Source organism: Heptranchias perlo, chromosome 28 (assembly GCF_035084215.1).
Source record: "Heptranchias perlo isolate sHepPer1 chromosome 28, sHepPer1.hap1, whole genome shotgun sequence".
Lineage (NCBI taxonomy): Eukaryota > Metazoa > Chordata > Chondrichthyes > Hexanchiformes > Hexanchidae > Heptranchias > Heptranchias perlo.
The window spans coordinates 38,179,605-38,198,976 of record NC_090352.1 but is presented as its reverse complement, the minus strand read 5'-3'; the positions used below and the strand labels follow the sequence as shown (position 1 = coordinate 38,198,976).

Here is a 19,372-nt window from a genome sequence, read left to right as displayed (position 1 = left end):
GAGAAAAATGTTTAAAGAGTACCCTTCATATTGGGGCAACAGTCCCCTCTCACTGGAAAGGGCCATCGGAACATAGGGATTGGTGGATGAGGAAAGACCAAGGTCCATCTAGTTCACCATCTACCATCCCGGGTAATCGCAAAATTCAACGATGGTGGAGTCGTTGACCAATCCTAGCAATCAATCTCCATCAATGAGTCTACAACAGACCCAGACATGAAGCGAGCGAAAACCCCCAGTGGTGGAGAGCTTTGGGAAACCAAGGTTTGCAAATCAGTGTGAGTCTACAGGATAAAACTGCCTACAACGTGGCACTGATTGATACTCTCACTCGTGTACTGAACACTGTTGAAAATTCTTATTCTATTGTTAATGTTGTTATTAGTCACGTGTACGTTCTTGATAAATATGTCCAATAGAATGTTTTACTGGCTGACTGCACAGCGCAGTGAGACCTTCCCCCCCCCCCCCCACCCCCCGCCTCCTGTCAGCCTAGCTGTAATGGGCAGTCTGCAGTTGGTGGCTCCTGTACATCATCATCCTGCAGCTCATCCTCATTCAAGTCCATGGTGAGGCTTCTGCCCATGCCAGTTATTCACTGGGCACAAGCAATTCCGGCCTCTTGCGCATCCTCGATTTCCATTGGCGGCCGTGCCTTTAGCTGCTTAGGCCCTAAGCTCTGGAATTCCCTCCTTAAACCTCTCCACCTCTCTCTCTCTCTCTCCTCTAGGACGCTCCTTAAAACCTACCTCTTTGACCAAGCTTTTGGTCGCCTGTCCTAATATCTCCTGATGTGGCTCGGTGTCCAATTTTGCTCCTGCGAGGCACCACAGGACGCTTTAGTACGTTAAAGGTGCTCTCTAAATGCAAGCTGTTGTTGTTGAGTTGCCTTAGCATTTAGGGAGTGTCCTTGCTCACCTTGTGCAGAGGTGCCACCTGCCAGGCATGCCCCACGTGGCCCATATTTCCGAGGAGTCAGTCTCCATCCTAGGTCTCAGTCGTGGCTCAGTGGGCAGCACTCTCACCTCTGAGTCAGAAGGCTGTGGGTCTGAGCCCCACTCCAGAGGCTTGAGTGCAAAATCTAGGCTGACTCTCCCAGTGCAGTACTGAGGGAGTGCTGCACTGTCAGAGGTGTCGTCTTGCTGATTAAATGTTAAACCGAAGGCCCCATCTGCCAACCTCGGGTGGATGTAAAACATCCCACGGCCACTACCTTGAAGAAGAGCAGGGGAGTTCAACTCGGTATCCTAGGCAATATTTATCATTCGACCAACATCACTAAAACAGATTATCTGGTCATTTATCTCATTGCTGTTTGTGGGATCTTGCTGTGCACGAATTGGCTGCCGTGTTTCCTACATTGCAACAGTGACTACACTTCAAATGTACTTTGTTGGCTGTAAAACGCTTTGGGAGGTCTTGAAAGGCACTGTATAAATGCAGGTTCTATCCTTCTTTCTTTCAAAGAGCCGTAACACGTTTGGTTGCAGCAGAGCAGGCATCACTCACGGACACCCATCGCATTCTGGTGGGGGTTGTATCCCACTTGCACACTGATGGAATAATTTCCCTCCTCTTTTAGATATGCTGCAGGGTTGTTGGTAGGCACGTCAGTGGCTACGTGTGTACAGTCAGTGATACTGACTTCAAGGGTTAAGTTACGAGATTACACAAATTGGGGTTGTATTCTCTGGCGTTTCGAAGGTTAAGGGGTGATCTGATCGGAGTTTATAAGATATTAAGGGGAACGGATAGAGAGAAACTATTTCCGCTGGTTGGGGATTCTAGGAGTAGGGGGCACAGTCTAAAAATTAGAGCCAGACCTTTCAGGAGCGAGATTATAAAACATTTCTATACACAAAGGGTGGTAGAAGTTTGGAACTCTCTTCCGCAAACGGCAATTGATACTAGCTCAATTGCTAAATTTAAATCCGAGATAGATAGCTTTTTGGCAACCAAAGGTATTAAGGGATATGGGCCAAAGGCAGGTATATGGAGTTAGATCACAGATCAGCCATGATCTTATCAAATGGCGGAGCAGGCACGAGGGGCTGAATGGCCTCCTCCTGTTCCTATATTCCTATACCTGCAGCTTGGGGGCAAGTGAGCAATGTGGTAAGACTGCAGTTGACTCTGCTCCTGTTGGTCACCCCTGTACCGTATGCAGGTGGGTCTGTATTAGGGTCGACAACTCTGGTTGGATGTATCCATGGAGGTTTCATCACGTGACCTCCCACTTCCAACCGCCCCGCCCGTACTCTCCTGTCATTGGTCACTGGGCGTGTCCATCGTCGTGGTGCCCCGCCTTCCCTCGCCAATTGGAAAGCAAACAGACTTTTCATTACCCGATTGGTCGATTCTTGACTGTCCCACCGCTCCCCCACCCCCCCCCTCCAAAACTTTTATAACTAAAACAAAAATGTTCAAAGAAAATGAGAATGAAATGCACCATTCTTTTTAACGTCCCGATGTTTTTTTTTTACCTCCTGTGTTTTTTGCTCGCACCAGTGTCCTGGAGATTAATCGTTAATTGCCGGAGACTCCAGGACGATCCTAGAGGGTCGGTGACCCTCGGATGTGGTGTAACAAAGCTTCAGTTATCCTCTTAATGCAGAAGTGGACGATTTAACAACTGGTTCCTGTAAATGTGGTGCCCAGAATATTTCTTCACACCCACTAGGTAGTAGAGACGGGTCGATCTGTGGGGCAAAGCTGAGCCAGACCCTGGTTAGACAGCTCTCCTCCCTGAGGTTCAGCGGACAAGTCAAAGTCAGCCATTGTCTGAATCTCCCCAGCGCAATGATCCACCCTTTTCCTCCGTTGGTTACTAACTCGCCGTACGGTGCGAGAGGTGCCCACTTACAATTCTTAACTTCAGTGCACGTGATTTAACCCTTTAAGTCCCAGTATCACTCGGGTGAATCTGCGCTGTGACTATGTGGTTGCCAACTCTGGTTGGACGTATTTCTGGAAGTTTCATCACGTGACCCCCCCGACTCCCGTCTCTAACTGCCCCGCTCCAACACCCCGGCCATTGGTTGCCTGACATGTCCATCCTCGTGATGCCCCACCCCCACAACCCCTCCATTGGTCACCCAACATGTCCATCCTCGTGACGCCCCTCCACTGGTCACCCAACACGTCCATCCTCGTGACGCCCCTCCACTGGTCACCCAACACGTCCATCCTCGTGACGCCCCGCCTTCCTGGGCCAATTGGAAAGCAAACGGATTCTTCATCACCTGATTGACTGACAAGAATCATCCAAACAGCCTTTTTTTCCCATGTCAGAGATTTTTCTAACCAATAAACAAGTGTTCAAAAAACAATTTTATTGCCCCAATGATTATTCTCCCGGGTGGTACTCGCAGCAACGTCCTGGAGATTAGTCTTTAATTCCTGGAGACTCCAGAGCAATCCTGGAGGGTTGGCAACCCTTAGCTGGACTCCCTCCAAGGTCAAACACGAGCAAACACCAACACGACTTCTTCATTTATCTTGACTTATCTCCCACATTTCCCAACCTCGATGACCGAGAATCATAGAATGATACAGCAAGGAAGAAGGCCATTCTGCCCATCGTGCCTGTGCTGGCTCTTTGAAAGAGCTGTCCAATTAGTTCCACTCCTCCCTGCACTTTCCCCATAGCCCTGCAAATTTTTCCACTTCAAGTATTTATCCAATTCCCTTCTGAAAGTTATTATTGAATCTGCTTCCACTGCCCTTTCAGGCAGTGCATTCCACCTCCTGCACAAAGCAAGTTAGAGGGTTACAGTGCGACTTAATTTGTAAAATGTGTTTTTCCGCTATCTTTGTACAGGACAATGGATGATAATATCATCCATCAACTACAAGATGATCTCGATGGAAACACTAAAACAAATCAGAGGTCAGTAATTTTGCAGATAATATGAAGCTACAAGGAGCAATGTGATCTGATTACAAAGGGTTTATGGGTTATTTTTTCTTCTCTGTGTAGTTCATGAAACATTCTTTTACTCGAGTATCACCATAAACCTTGCGGGCCTTTGGTTCAGTGGGAGCATTCCCGCCTCTGGGTCAAAAGATGTGGGGATCGAACCCTCGCTCCAGACCGTCCCGGGGATCGAACCCTCGCTCCAGACCGTCCTGGGGATCGAACCCTCGCTCCAGAGCGTCCCGGGGTGCGGAGGCCGGAGCTCCAGACCTGAATTCTGGGCTGACATCCAGCGGGATTCTCATGTCCGGTGGGTGGGGCCCCCCCCCCCTCATCGTTATGGTTGTGGGAGCCCGAGAAACCCTCCCACCCTATAGGACTAACCCTCCCCCCATCAGCTGGTATAAAAATGGTTACGGCCACGGAAGGAGTGTTCACGTCGCGGCCTGTCAGACCGTCAAGCAGCCCGCGAATCCTCCCACTACTTCACATTGTTCCCCAAGGGGAAGAAAGTGAAGATATGAAAAACAAACGGTAAACCTTTAACTTCACACCATTTGAGATGGGGCTGGTGGGCTCCTTGGATCAGTTAAATGGAAAGGTCTTTGCTGGAAACAAACAAAGAGCAAAAGAAACTGCTCCCGAATGCTCGTTTGGTGTCGGCAGTGCCCAGATTGGCCCTCCTCGCGCTGATCTGACCCGGCTTCTGCACTCCCTGGGGCTTGGAGGGCAACAGCCTGCTGAAAAGCATTTTTGAAATTGTTATTAATTCTCAGGATGTGGGCATCACTGGCAAGGCCAGTGTTTTTGTTGGCCATCCCTAGTTGCCCTGAGAAGGTGGTGGTGGTAGAACTGGGGGTCTTGCTCGGCAATTTCAGAGGGCAGATACGAGTTGACCAGACTGGTGTGGGGACTGGAATCACATATTGGCCCAGACCAGGTAAGGACGCTGGTTTCCTTCCCTAAAGGACACTGGTGAACCACTTGGGTGTTTACAGCAATCCGAAGGCTTCATGGCCATTGTCACTGAGCCCAGATTTTTAGTTACTGATTATTTTTAACCAAATTTAAATTCTCAAACGTCCCATGGTGGGATCTGATCTCATGTTCTCTAGAATAGTCCAGGCTTGTGGATTACCAGTCCTGTAACATAACCACGACTGGACTGGTGAGAACATGATCGGGCTTAGCTATGATGATCACTGTGGTTGAATAGCCTGCTGATACTCACAGTCTAGCCTTACAAGTCAAGATTAGCCACTTGGGTGAGAGTTGGCACCATTCATTGGCATAGAAGATTGGTAAGCTGCACGCCATCGATGCGTGTGGCCACTTTATACAGACACTCGTTTAGTTTATGAGATGGGAGGTGCATTTCCCTGTCGACAGTGCTCATTCTGTAGGGCTCCTTTATCGCTTAGAGCACTGGGTTCAGTTCTGGGCACCGCACCTCAGGTAGGATATACTGGCCTTGGAGGGGGTGCAGCGCAGATTCACCAGAATGATACCGGGGCTAAAAGGGCTAAATTATGAGGACAGGTTACAGAGACTAGGCTTGTATTCCCTCGAGTATAGAAGATTAAGGGGTGATCGAATTGAGGTGTTTAAGATGATTAAAAGATTTGATAGGGTAGATAGAGAGAAACTATTTCCTCTGGTGGGGGGAGTCCAGAACAAGGGGGCAGAACCTTAAAATTAGAGCCGGGCCGTTCAGGGGTGATGTCAGGAAGCATTTCTTCACACAGAGGGGAGTGGAAATCTGGAACTCTCTCCCCCAAAAAGCTGTTAAGGCTGGGGGTCAATTGAAAATTTCAAAACTAAGATTGATCGATTTTTGTTGGACAAGGGGATTAATGGTTATGGAACCAAGGCGGGTAAATGGAGTTAAGATAAAGGTCAGCCATGATCTAATTGAAAGGCGGAACAGGGTCGAGGGGCTGAATGGCCTCCTCCTGTTCCTATGTTCCCAGTGGCAGATTGGCTGCTGGGACAAGCGGTGGGGGCAGCTGATGGAGAGTGGTCTCGACCATCCAGCTGTGGCTCAGTGGGTAGCACTCATGCCTCTGAGTCAGGAAGTCATAGGTTCAAGCCCCTCTCCCACCCCCCCCCCAATCAGCCCATAATTCAGGCTGATGCTCCCAGCACCAGTACCGAGGGAGCGCTGCCCTGTCGGTAGGTGCCGTCTTTTGGATGAGACCTTAAACCAAGGCCCCATCTGCCCTCTCAGGTGGATGTAAAAGCTCTCGTGGCCACAATTTTGAAGGGGTGGGAAGTTCTTCCCAGTGTCCTGGGCCAGTATGTATCCCTCAACCAACACCTAAAAACAGATTAACTGGTCATTTATCTCATTGCTGTTTGTGGGATCTTGCTGTGCACAAATTGGCTGCCGGGTTTCCTACATTACAACAGTGTCTACACTTCAAAAATATTTCATTGCTCTAAAGCGCTTTGGAACGTCCTGAGGTCGTGAAAGGCGCTATATAAATGCAAGTTATATCTTTCTTTACTATTCAAACTGACCAATCACAAGCTATAAAATCAGCTTGAGATTTGGCGCTACATTGAGCAGGGGGAGGGGATGATTGGCGTAACCTACCGGAGCCGTCTTGATTTACGTTCAAGGCTACACTGAATTTATTTCCAAACAATTAACACATTTTTTCTGACTATCGCAGATTGAAGGATCTTCTGGGAACCCAGTTTTTCTGTTGCATTGCTGATGGGAATATGGAGGAATTTGATAAAATACTGCGCATCTTTCAAGTTACCAAAATGAAGCTGACAGAACCTTGGCTGCTAGGTACCAGATTACAGCTTCAAAATATTACATAGAATTTACAGCACAGAAACAGGCCATTCGGCCCAACAGGTCTATCCCGGTGTTTATGCTCCACACGAGCCTCCTCCCTCCCTACTTCATCTCACCCTATCAGCATATCCTTCTATTCCTTTCTCCCTCATGTGTTTATCCAGCTTCCCCTTAAATGTATCTACACTATTCACCTCAACTACTCCTTGTGGTAGTGAGTTCCTCATTCTCACCACTCTCTGGGTTTAAAAAAAAGTTTCTCCTGAATCCCCTGTTGGATTTATTAGTGACTATCTTATATTTATGGCCCCTAGTTTTGGACCCCCCGCCCCCAACAAGTGGAAACATTTTCTCTACGTCTACCCTATCGAACCCTTTCAAAATCTTAAAGACCTTTATCAGGTCACCCCTCAGCCTTCTCTTTTCTGGAGAAAAGAGCCCCAGCCTGTTCAGCCTTTCCTGATAACTTCAGTGATGTGGAGAGACTGGAGAAGCTGGGATTGTTCTCCTTGGAGCAGAGAAGGTTAAGGGGAGATTTGATCGAGGTGTTCAAAATCATGAAGGGTTTTGACAGAGTAAATAAGGAGAAACCGTTTCCAGTGGCAGGAGGGTCGGTGACCAGAGGACACAGATTTAAGGTGATCGGCAAAAGAACCAAAGGCGACATGAGGAAACATTTTTTTACACAGCGAGTTGTTACGATCTGGAATGCGCTGCCTGAAAGGACGGTGGAAGCAGATTCAATAATAATTTCCCAAAGGGGATTGGATAAATACTTGAAAGGGAAAAAATTGCAGGGCTATGGGGAAAGAGTTAGGGAGTGGGACTAATTGGACAGCTCTTTCAAAGAGCCGGCACAGGCACGATGGTCTGAATGGCCTCCTCCTGTACTGTATCGTACTATGATACTATGACTATTTCTCGAGATATCGCAATAAACTCTGGGTCAGTGACTCCAGGGCAGTCCTGGAGCAAGACAACACTGAGCCACGATGGTGGGACAGGCCCTACCATTGGCCTCAGTGCCCCTGGGGCTAGGGAGTGGGTAAATGTCCCATGTGGAGCGGTACTGAGCCCCCATACACCAACATGGTGCCACATTTGAAAGCCCGGTCTGTACTGAGTTAGTCGATTAGTGGGACAGACGCATTGATTGGCCTGGGTGCCAATTTTGAATTTAAAATTCTCATCCTTGTTTTCAAATCTCTCCATGGCCCTCGCCCCCTCCCTAACTCTGTAACCTCCTCCAGCCCTACAACCCTCCGAGATCTCTGCGCTCCTCCAATTCCGGCCTCTTGTGCATCCCCGATTTTAATCGCTCCACCGTTGGCGGCCGTGCCTTCAGCTGCCTAGGACCTAAGCTCTGGAATTCCCTCCCTAACCCTCTCTGCCTCTCTCTCCTCCTTTAAGTTGCTGCTTATAACCTACCTCTTTGACCAAGCTTTTGGTCACCTGTCCTAATATCTCCTTATGTGGCTCGGTGTCAAATTTTGTTTGAAAATCGCTCCTGTGAAGCCCCTTGGGACGTTTTACTACGTTAAAGGCGTTGTATAAATGGGAGTTGTTGTTGAGTGTGATTGGTGAGGAAAACCTGGCCACATTCTCCTCCTGCTTGCTATCCAATGACCCACTCCCCGCCCGGAAGGTGCGTGTGCGTGGATTCCAGGTCAGGCTCCGGCTGTGTGACCGGCCTAGTCACCGTCGAGGTCTCTTGCACCAGCAACGGGCTCCGGGCTCACAGAGCCCATTCCCAAATGACCAGTCACTCCCTTCAGAAGAGCAGATGGAGAAAACTGGGAGGGAGGGAGGGAGCGAGGGAGGAATAAATGAATTATTCCAAAAACTGTTCATCGTTTTTCAGATTTCAAAACTGGAAAGACCTGCCTGATGAAGGCCTTACTGAATCTAAACGACAATACCGAGGAAATCATTGAGAAACTGATCGCCATCGCAGAGAAGAACGAATGTTTAAAGGGCCTCATTGATTCCAAATATATTGATAAAGATTATAGAGGTGGGTTAAGAGGGAGCTGCTCAATCCATAGGCCCTCGATGATAAATGTCCTGCAACCCCTAAGTTTGGACCAAACGGCTCAGCCTTTTTCACTGGACTTTCTGGAGATTTCTAAGAAAAAAAGTAGACCATAAATTAGAAAATCCATTTTTTTCCCCTATTTAATTCTGTGGGATCGATCAGTTACTGAACCTCTCCCCAACTTTCATCAGAAAAGGACATCAACAAATTCAATCCCCAATCCCACACCCCTCCCCTGACCCCCTCCCACACCCCTCCCTCCAGGATGCCAACCCCATGAGGGGAGGAGGGAGACTGGGTGGTGCAGTGAGTGAGATACTCCTGAGATCTCTGAGGCCCAGATTGATGTGGGTGAAAGATTCCCTTATCTGATGTCTTACACGCAATAAACGTGGCCAGTCTCAGTCCAGTATGGAAGGGGCATGGGGAGAAGTTCAACTTGGTGACCAGTTGTCAAACTGACATGGAGGTTGTGGGGGGTGTGGGTTGGGTGCGGGGGTTAGTTGACGTGGAGGGTGGAAACACTCACACTGGCACGAAGTGGCCGGGTTTGGGGCAGAAGGGGGTAAGAGGAGGGGTTGAGGGGAACGACTCTCCCTTGACGTTGAGGGAGAAACACGTTCTTGGATTTGAGATTTTGTTTTTTTTTCTTCGAGGTCAAACAGCGTTGCACATTGCCATCGAGAGACGCTGTCCGGATATAGTGCGGCTCCTGCTGCAGAAAGGGGCTGACGTCAACGCAAAGGCCAAAGGAAACTTCTTCAAACCGAGCAGAACAGGTCACGGCTTTTACTTTGGTGAGTTCACCCTCACTTGCACATCTCCCCCTCCTCCACTCAACTTTCTAAAAATTCATTCTCTGGATGTGGGCGTCACTGGCGAGGCCGGCATTTATTGCCCATCCCCAGTTGCCCCTTGAGATGGTGGTGATGAGCCGCCTTCTTGAACCGCTGCAGTCCGTGTGGTGAAGGTTCTCCCACAGTGTTGTTAGGAAGGGAGTTTCAGGATTTTGACCCAACGACGATGAAGGAACGGCGATATATTTCCAAGTCGGGATGGTGTGTGACTCGGAGGGCAACGTGCGGGTGGTGTTCCCATGTGCCTGCTGCCCTTGTCCTTCTAGGTGGTAGAGGTCGCGGGTTTGGGAGGTGCTGTCGAAGAAGCCTTGGCGAGTTGCTGCAGTGCATCCTGTGGATGGTCCACACTGCAGCCACGGTGCGCCGGCAGGGGGGGGGGGGGAGGCTTAAGGTGGTGGATGAGCTGCCGATCAGCTAACTCTCCACAAAGCCTAACCAGGATTGGAAATGCACATCCCGGGGTCCTTCGGCGTGGTGGTTAGATGGTAGGGGGAAAGGGGAGATTGAGGGGAGTGAGGAACTCCGGCGTTTGGAGATTCCTGAGAATGAATGAGTTGGAGACCGAGCGATCAATCTCGATTTCAACGGAGTGAGGTTATGGGAGGAGGGAGAGTGCGTAAAACGGAAGAATCTGGAGCTTAGAAGGAACGGAGGAGGAAAGTTCAGCGGAGAACTATTATTGTACCGATAAGAGTCGGTAAGTGAGTGGGCAAAACTGTGGCAGATGGAGTGCAATGAAACGAAGTGTGAGACAAATGGGAATATTTTCTCAATGGTGAGAGATTAGAAACTCTGCAGGAGTAAAGGAATTTGTGTGTCCAGGTACACAAATCACTAAAAGTTAGTACACAGGTACCAAAAGGCCAATGGAATCTTGACCTTTATTTCAAGGGGGCTGGAATACAAAGGGGAACAAGTGATCCTACAGCTGGACAGAGCCTTGGTCAGACCCCATCTGGAGACTGGGTTCAGTTCTGGGCACCGCTCCTCAGGAAGGATATATTGGCCTTTGAGGGTGTGCAGTGCAGATTCACCAGAATGATACCAGGGCTAAAAGGGTTAAATTATGAGGACAGGTTGCATGGACTCGGCTTGTATTCCCTCGAGTTTAGCAGGTTGAGTGGTGATCCAATCGAAGTGTTTAAAATGAGAAAGGGATTTGATAGGGTAGATAGAGAGAAACTATTTCCTCTGGTGCGGGGAGTCCAGAACAAGAGGCACAATCTTCAAATTAGAGCCAGGCCATTCAGGAATAAAATCAGGAAGGACTTTTTCACACAAAGGGTAGTGGAAATCTGGGACTTGCTCCCCAAAAATCTCTGGATGCTGGGGGTTAATTGAAATTTTCAAGCCTGAGATCGATAGATTTTTGTTAGGTAAGGGTTTTTTTTATATTTGTTCATGGGATGTGGGTGTTGCTGGCGAGGCCGGCATTTATTGCCCATCCCTAATTGCCCTTGACGGTGGTGGTGAGCCGCCTTCTTGAACCGCTGCAGTCCGTGTGGTGACGGTTCTCCCACAGTGCTGTTAGGGAGTTCCAGGATTTTGACCCAGCGGCGATATATTTCCAAGCCGGGATGGTGTGTGACTTGGAGGGGAACGTGCAGGTGGTGTTGTTCCCATGTGCCTGTTGCTCTTGTCCTTCTAGGTGGTAGAGGTCGCTTGGGAGGTGTTGTCGAAGAAACCTTGGCGAGTTGCTGCAGTGCATCCTGTAGATGGTACACACTGCAGCCACGCTGCGCTGGTGGTGAAGGGAGTGAATGTTTAGGGTGGTGGATGGGGTGCCAATCAAGCGGGCTGCTTTGTCCTGGATGGTGTCGAGCTTCTTGAGTGTTGTTGGAGCTGCACTCATCCAGGCAAGTGGAGAGTATTCCATCACACTCCTGACTTGTGCCTTGTACATGGTGGAAAGGCTTTGGGGAGTCAGGAGGTGAGTCACTCGCTGCAGAATACCCAAACTCTGACCTGCTCTTGTAGCCACAGTATTTATGTGGCTGGTCCAGTTAAGCTTCTGGTCAATGGTGACCACCAGGATGTTGATGGTGGGGGATTTGGCAATGAATGTCAAGTGGAGGTGGTTAGACTCTCTCTTGTTGGAGATGGTCATTGCCTGGCACTTGTCTGGCGCAAATATTACTTGCCACTTATCAGCCCAAGCCTGGATGTTGTCCAGGTCTTGCTGCATGCGGACACTGACTGCTTCATTATCTGAGGGGTTGCGAATGGAACTGAACACTATGCAATCATCAGCGAACATCCCCATTTCCGACCTTATGATGGAGGGAAGGTCATTGATGAAGCAGCTGAAGATGGTTGGGCCTAGGACGCTGCCCTGAAGAACTCCTGCAGCAATGTCCTGGGGCTGAGATGAATGGCCTCCAACAACCACTACCATCTTCCTTTGTGCTAGGTATGACTCCAGCCACTGGAGAGTTTTCCCCCAATTCCCACTGACTTCAATTTTATTAGGGCTCCTTGGTGCCACATTCGGTCGAATGCTGCCTTGACATCAAGGGCAGTCACTCTCACCTCACCTCTGGAATTCAGCTCTTTTGTCCATGTTCGGACTAAGGCTTTAATGAGGTCTGGAGCCAAGTGGTCCTGGTGGAACCCAAACTGAGCATCGGTGAGCAGGTTATTGGTGAGTAAGTGCCGCTTGATAGCACTGTCGACGACACCTTCCATCAATTTGCTGATGATTGAGAGTAGACTGATGGGGCGGTAATTGGCCGGATTGGATTTGTCCTGCTTTTTATGGACAAGACATACTTGGGCAATTTTCCATATTGTCAGGTAGATGCCAGTGTTGTAGCTGTACTGGAACAGCTTGGCTAGAGGCGCGGCTAGTTCTGGAGCACAAGTCTTCAGCACTACAGCCGGGATGTTGTCGGGGCCCATAGCCTTTGCCTATCCAGTGAACTCAGCTGTTTCTTGATATCTTGGAGTGAATCGAATTGGCCGAAGACTGGCTTCTGTGATGGTGGGGATATTGGGAGGAGGCTGAGATGGATCATCCACTCGGCACTTCTGGCTGAAGATGGTTGCAAACGCTTCAGCCTTGATTTTTGCATTCACGTGCTGGACTCCGCCATCATTGAGGATGGGGATGTTTGCAGAGCCTCCTCCTCCCATTAGTTGTTTAATTGTCCATCACCATTCACGACTGGATGTGGCAGGACTGCAGAGTTTTGATCTGATTCGTTGGTTGTGGGATCGTTTACTTCTATCTATAGCATGTTGCTTCCGCTGTTTAGCATACATGTAGTCCTGTGTTGCAGCTTCACCAGGTTGGCACCTCATTTTTAGGTTTGCCCGGTGCTGCTCCTGGCATGCTCTTCTACACTCCTCATTGAACCAGGGTTGATCTCCTGGCTTGTTGGTAATGGTAGAGTGAGGAATATGCCGGGCCATGAGGTTACAGATTGTGCTGGAATACAATTCTGCTGATGGCCCACAGCGCCTCATGGATGCCCAGTTTTGAGCTGCTCGATCTGTTCTGAATCTATCCCATTTAGCACGGTGGTAGTGCCACACAATACATTGGATGGTGACCTCAGTGTGAAGACGGGACTTCATTTCCACGAGGACTGTGCGGTGGTCACTCCTACCAATACTGTCATGGACAGATGCATCTGTGACAGGTAGATTGGTGAGAACGAGGTCAAGTAGGTTTTTCCCTCGTGTTGGTTCGCTCACCACCTGCCGCAGGCCCAGTCTGGCAGCTATGTCCTTCAGGACTCGGCCAGCTCGGTCAGTAGCGGTGCTACCGAGCCACTCTTGGTGATGGACATTGAAGTCCCCCACCCAGAGTACATTCTGTGCCCTTGCTACCCTCAGTGCTTCCTCCAAGTGGTGCTCAACATGGAGGAGGACTGATTCATCAGCTGAGGGAGGACGGTAGGTGGTAATCAGCAGGAGGTTTCCTTGCCCATGTTTGACCTGATGCCATGAGATTTCATGGGGTCCAGAGTCAATGTTGAGGACTCCCAGGGCCACTCCCTCCTGACTGTATATCACTGTACCGCCACCTCTGGTTGGTCTGTCCTGCCGGTGGGACAGGACATACCCAGGGATGGTGATAGTGTCAAGGGATATGGAGCAAAGGCAAGCAAAGGAGTTGAGGGCAGATCAGCCATGATCTAACTGATCAGCGGAACAGGGTCAAGGTCCTGAGTGGTCTACTCCTGTTCCTATGTAGAAAGAGAGAGCGAGGTTAGAGGCTAGACTGGAGTGATGGGTTTGTATAGTGTCTAGGAGTGTGGGAGAGCTTCTAGTAATTCCCCACACCCAGATATGACAACAGTAGCTTCTGCTCAAATTATACAGGACCTTTAACATAGAAAAATGACCCATAGAGCTTTTTAGAGGGAAAAATAGGAAGGAATAGATAGAGAGTTAAAAGGAACAATGAAAAGTTTGGTTCAAAAGGTCAATTTTAAAACAACAACTTGCATTTATAAAACACCTTTACCATGGTAAAAATGACCCAAGATGCTTCACAGGAGTGTTATCACACAAAATTTGATACTGCGCCACATAAGGAGATATTAGGACAGGTGACCAAAAGCTTGGTCAAAGAGGTAGGTTTTAAGGAGCGTCTTAGATGAGAGAGAGAGACAGAGAGGCGGAGAGGTTTAGGGAGGGAATTCCAGAGCTTAGGACCCAGGCAGCTGAAGGCACGGCGGCCAATGGTGGAGCGATTAAAATCAGAGATACACAAGAGGCCAGAATTGGAAGAGCGCAGAGATCTCGGAGGTTTATAGGGCTGGAGGAGGTTGCAGAGATAGGGAAGGGCGAGACCATGGAGGGATTTGAAAACAAGAATGAGAATTTTAAAATCCCGGTGTTCCCAGACTGGGAGCTAATGTGGGTCAGCGAGCACAGGGGGTGATGGGTGAACGGGACTTGGTGCGAGTTAGGATACGGGCAGCAGAGTTTTGGATGAGCTACAGTTTACAGAGGGTGGAAGATGGGAGGCCGGCCAGGAGAGCATTGGAATAGTCGAGTCTGGAAGTAACAAAGGCAAGGATGAATTGTTGCTGTTTCTAAACACTGCGTACCTCCTAGGTGAACTGCCACTGGCACTGGCTGCCTGTACCAATCAGCCGGATATAGTCGTGCTTCTCATGGAAGACCAAAGAACGAAAGTTGGGGAGCAGGACTCGGAGGGAAACACCGTCCTACACGCACTAGTGACCATAGCCGACGACACTGTGGACAACACGAATTTTGTAACAGAAATGTACAACAAAATCTTGGTAGAAAACAAAGACAACAATCTGGAAGAAATTAAGAATGTGAATGGACTGACCTCATTGCAGCTCGCAGCCAAACTGGGCAAGTTTGAGGCAAGAATTTATCCATTTATCTGTATAATGGGCATTGGGTGTTATCATACTAGTGATTACACTGAGATGTTAGTGGCTCATTCCAGGGCCATGCACACGCATACACATACGTGTGCGCGCACACATTCACTTTCGAACAGGAGTCACTGGATAGCAATCTGGAGCAGGAGCTCTCTCTTATTGCTGCTCCTTAGCACAGGGTCACTGAGGTCTATTAGAGTCATAGAACGATACAGCACAGGAGGCCATTCGGCCCATCGTGCCGGTGCCTGCTCTTTGAAAGAGCTAATTGTAGCTCCCCAAGCAGATCTGCCTCCATCAGGGCAGAGACCAATATTAATGACAAATATTAATGAGCAGCTTTCATAAGAAAAAAGATCAGGAGTGCAGCTGGGAATCTAGTCCCTCGTTGCCACTAAACTACATTGATTAAATTAGAAATAAAATTGCAGCTTAAGGTGCAGTAACACGCCAAACCCCTTTAAGGGGTAATTCTGGTTTGTGCAACTGGACTTTTAAGGGTCAGTTATGATTGATGCCGTTGCCTTTTGGCGTATCAGTAATGGGGAATTCTGCACACTTACTCGATGTAAACTGTTACATGGCACAAGATCGCCCTCCGCTGGCTTAAACCTATAGTACATAAATATATCACATAATGCACGGTGATTAATGCTGGGGAGGGGCGAGGATTTCCCCAGGAGTCTCTCCCACTCGTCAACGTAACTTCGGTGGGAATCCCGTTTACGCACTCAATGAAACTATTTTGCATCAGTGCTAGAGGTACATTAATAAGGAAGTTGAAGGTTGATATTTAAACCTAGAGTTAACAGGGCTAAAAGAGAGATGATACGGGGTACGGTGATGTAAGTGGTTGTGTTACTGGACTAATAATCCAGAGAACATAAGTTCAAATCCCACCGTGGGCAGGTTGAGAATTTGAATTCAGTTCAAAAAAATAAATAAATGTGGAAATAAAGAAAAAGCCGGTGTCAGTAAAAGTGTCCACGGAGCTGTCGGATTGTTGTTAAAAACCCAACTGGTCTGGGCCTATATGTGACTCCAGTCCCAAACCAACGAGGTTGACTCTTAGCTAGTAAGGAGGTCCAGCATTCTCCTTCTCGGGGTAACTAGTGAAGGGCAATAAATGCCGGCCTTGCCAGTGACACCCACATCCCAAGAATGAATAAAATGAAAAAACACCAGAAGATGCAGCGCCATCTTTAAAAGTCTCCAAACCAAGCTGGGGAGACATCTACACCTGTAAGTTTTCCATTTGCCCGATGTGTACTGCGCACCCCACTTAGTCCAGCAACCATACAAGGCAGGCTGGCAGACCCCAAGTCTGAGAACTCGCCAAATGGGCCTGGGCAGCTGAAGGCATAGCCGCCATTGGAGGGGCGAAGGAAATCGGGGAATGCACAAGAGGCCAGAATCGGAGGAATGCAGAGATGGCGGAGGGTTGTAGGATTGGAGGTGGTTAGAGATGGGGAGGAGGCGAGGCCATGGAGGGATTTGAACACAAGGAGGAGAATTTTAAATTTAAGGCATTGCTGGACCGGGAGCCAATGTAGGTCAGCGAGCACAGGGGCCACACAGAAATGTCTTTAACATTCTTTATACTATGATCTACCTTAGAAGCACAGTGACTGCTGTTATGTAGGCAAGCAATGACGCTATTTTAGCAAACAGAAAATCCTCATCAGCAGCAATAAGATGAAAGACCCAGTAAACACATAGAATCACAGAATCAATGTCTGGTCAGGTGGGTGGAAAAGTGGCAAACTGAATTCAATCCAGGGAAGTATGAGGTAATGCATTTAAGGAGGGCTAAACAAGGCAAGGGAGTACACAATAAATGGGAGGATACTGAGATGTAGAAGAACAAAGGGACCTTGGAGTGCATGTCCACAGATCCCTGAAGGTAGCAGGACAGGTAGATAAGGTGGTTAAAAAGGCATACGGGATACTTTCCTTTATTAGCCATGGCACAGAATGTAAGAGCAGGGAGGTTATGCTAGAACTGTATAAAACACTAGTTAGGCCACAGCTTAAGTACTGCGTACAGTTCTGGTCACCACATTACAGGAAAGATGTGATTGTACTGGAGAGGGTACAGAGGAGATTTACCAGGATGTTGCCAGGGCTGAAGAATTTTAACAATGAGAAAAGGCTGGGGTTGTTTCCTTTGGAACAGAGGAGGCTGAGGAGATTTAATTGAGGTATATAAAATTATGAGGGGCCTAGATAGAGTGGATAGGGAGGACCTATTTCCCTTAGCAGAGGAGTCAGTGACCAGGGGGCAGAGATTTAAAGTAATTGGTAGAAGGATTAGAGGGGAGCTGAGAATTTTTTCACCCAGAGGGTGGTGGGGGTCTGGATCTCGCTGCCTGAAAGGGTGGGAGAGGCAGAAACCCTCAACTCATTTAAAAAGTACTTGGATGTGCACTTGAAGGGCCGTGACCTGCAGGGCTACGGACCAAGTGCTGGAAAGTGGGATTGAGCTGGGTGGCTCTTCCTCGGCCGGCACGGACACAATGGTTCAAATGGCCTCCTTCTGTGCCATAACTTTCTACGATTCTGTGAAATCTGTTTATGATGGTGTTTGTTGAAGAAGGGGTGTTGGTCCAGGACACCCAGGAGAATTCCCAGTTCTTCATCGGATCTTTAACGGTCACCTCCGTTTCATTCGGAGAATAGCACCTCCAGCAATGCTGCACTCCCTCGGTACTGCACTCCCTCGGTACTGCATTGGAGTGCCGGCCCAGGTTCAAACCCACAATCTTCTGACCCAACAGCGGGGCTGCTACCAAACAAACACCATGTAGAATCATAGAAAGGTTACAGCACGGAAGGAGGCCATTTGGCCCATCGAGTCCATGCCGGCTCTATGCAAGAGCAATCCAGCTAGTCCCACTCCCCCGCCCTATCCCCGTAGCCCTGCAAATTTTTTCCTTTCAAGTACTTATACAGTTCCCTTTTTGAAGGTCATGATTGAATCTCCCTCCACCACCCCCTCGGGCAGTGCATTCCAGATCCTAACCACTCGCTGTGTAAAAAAGGTTTTCCTCATGTCACCTTTGGCTCTTTTGCCAATCACCTTAAACCTATGCCCTCTGGTTCTTGACCCTTCTGCCAATGGGAACAGTTTCTCTCTATTTACTCTGTCTAGACCCAAATCTCCTCACAACCGTCTCTGTTCCAAGGAGAACAACCCCAGCTTCTCCAGTCTCTCCATGTAACTGAAGTCGCTCATCCCTGGAATCATTCTGGTAAATCTCTTCTGTACCCTCTCTAAGGCCTTCACATCTTTCCTAAAGTCCGGTGCCCAGAACTGGACACAATACTCCAGTTGTGGTCAAACCAGTGTTTTATAAAGGTTCATCATGACTTCCGTACTTTTGTACTCTATGCCTCTATTTATAAAGCCCAGGATCCCGTATGCTTTTTTAACTGCTTTCTCAACCTGCCCTGCCACCTTCAATGATTTGTGTACATAAAACCCTAGATCTCTCTGTTCCTGTACCCCTTTTAGAGTTGTGCCCTCTAGTTTATTTTGCCTCTCCTCATTCTTCCTACTGAATTGTATCACTTCGCATTTTTTCGCGTTAAATTTTATCTCCTACGTGCCCGCCCATTCCACCAGCCTGTCTATCTCCTCTTGAAGTCTATCACTATCCTCCTCACTGTTCACTACACTTCCAAGATTTGTGTCATCTGCAAATTTGGAAATTGTGCCCTGGACACACAAGTCCAAGTCATTAATATATATCAAGAAAAGCAGTGGTCCCAGTACTGACCCCTGGGGAACACCACTGTACACCTCCCTCCAGTCCGAAAAACAACCGTTCACCACTACTGTTTCCTGTCACTTAGCCAATTCTGTAGCTACTTTTATTCCATGGGCTTCAATCTTGATGACAAGCCTACTGCGTGGCACTTCATCAAACGCCTTTTGAAAGTCCATATACACCACATCAACCGCATTGCCCTCATCTACCCTCTCTGTTAACTCATCAAAAAACGATGTAAATGTAAAGGTGTTAGCTGAACCGATGTAATCGTTAATGGATCGAATTGACGTTTGCTGTTCTTGCAGATATTCAGACATATTCTCGGAAGAGAAATGAAAGGCAGGCAGTACAAAAATTTTTCTAGAAAAATCACCGACTGGGCCTACGGGCCAGTATCTTCGTCGCTATATGACATCACAGGGGTGGACACCATCGAAAAGAATTCCGTTCTGAAAATCATCGTGTTTAACACCAAAATCCAGGCAAGCTTGCTTGAATTCATCATTGCATCCACCAGTTTCTAATTTCTATCCCAGTAGAATCTTTTCTCGCATCTCTTGTCACGCTCCTGGACAGGATTCGGATAGACAATTATCTGATGGGCAGTTCCTCT

The 19,372-nt window shown here is 48.4% G+C and overlaps 1 protein-coding gene across 1 annotated transcript in view; it reads left to right on the top strand.

Annotated features, from left to right (window-relative positions):
- Positions 1–19,372, top strand: part of LOC137345077 (uncharacterized) — a 101,004-nt gene that overhangs the window by 60,351 nt on the left and 21,281 nt on the right. Inside the window, exons 20-25 of the mRNA XM_068008518.1 lie at positions 3,821–3,889; positions 6,592–6,716; positions 8,587–8,739; positions 9,417–9,557; positions 14,685–14,965; positions 19,065–19,241. Of these exons, the coding sequence (XP_067864619.1) occupies positions 3,821–3,889; positions 6,592–6,716; positions 8,587–8,739; positions 9,417–9,557; positions 14,685–14,965; positions 19,065–19,241 (946 nt within the window). The remainder of the gene's footprint in view (positions 1–3,820; positions 3,890–6,591; positions 6,717–8,586; positions 8,740–9,416; positions 9,558–14,684; positions 14,966–19,064; positions 19,242–19,372) is intronic.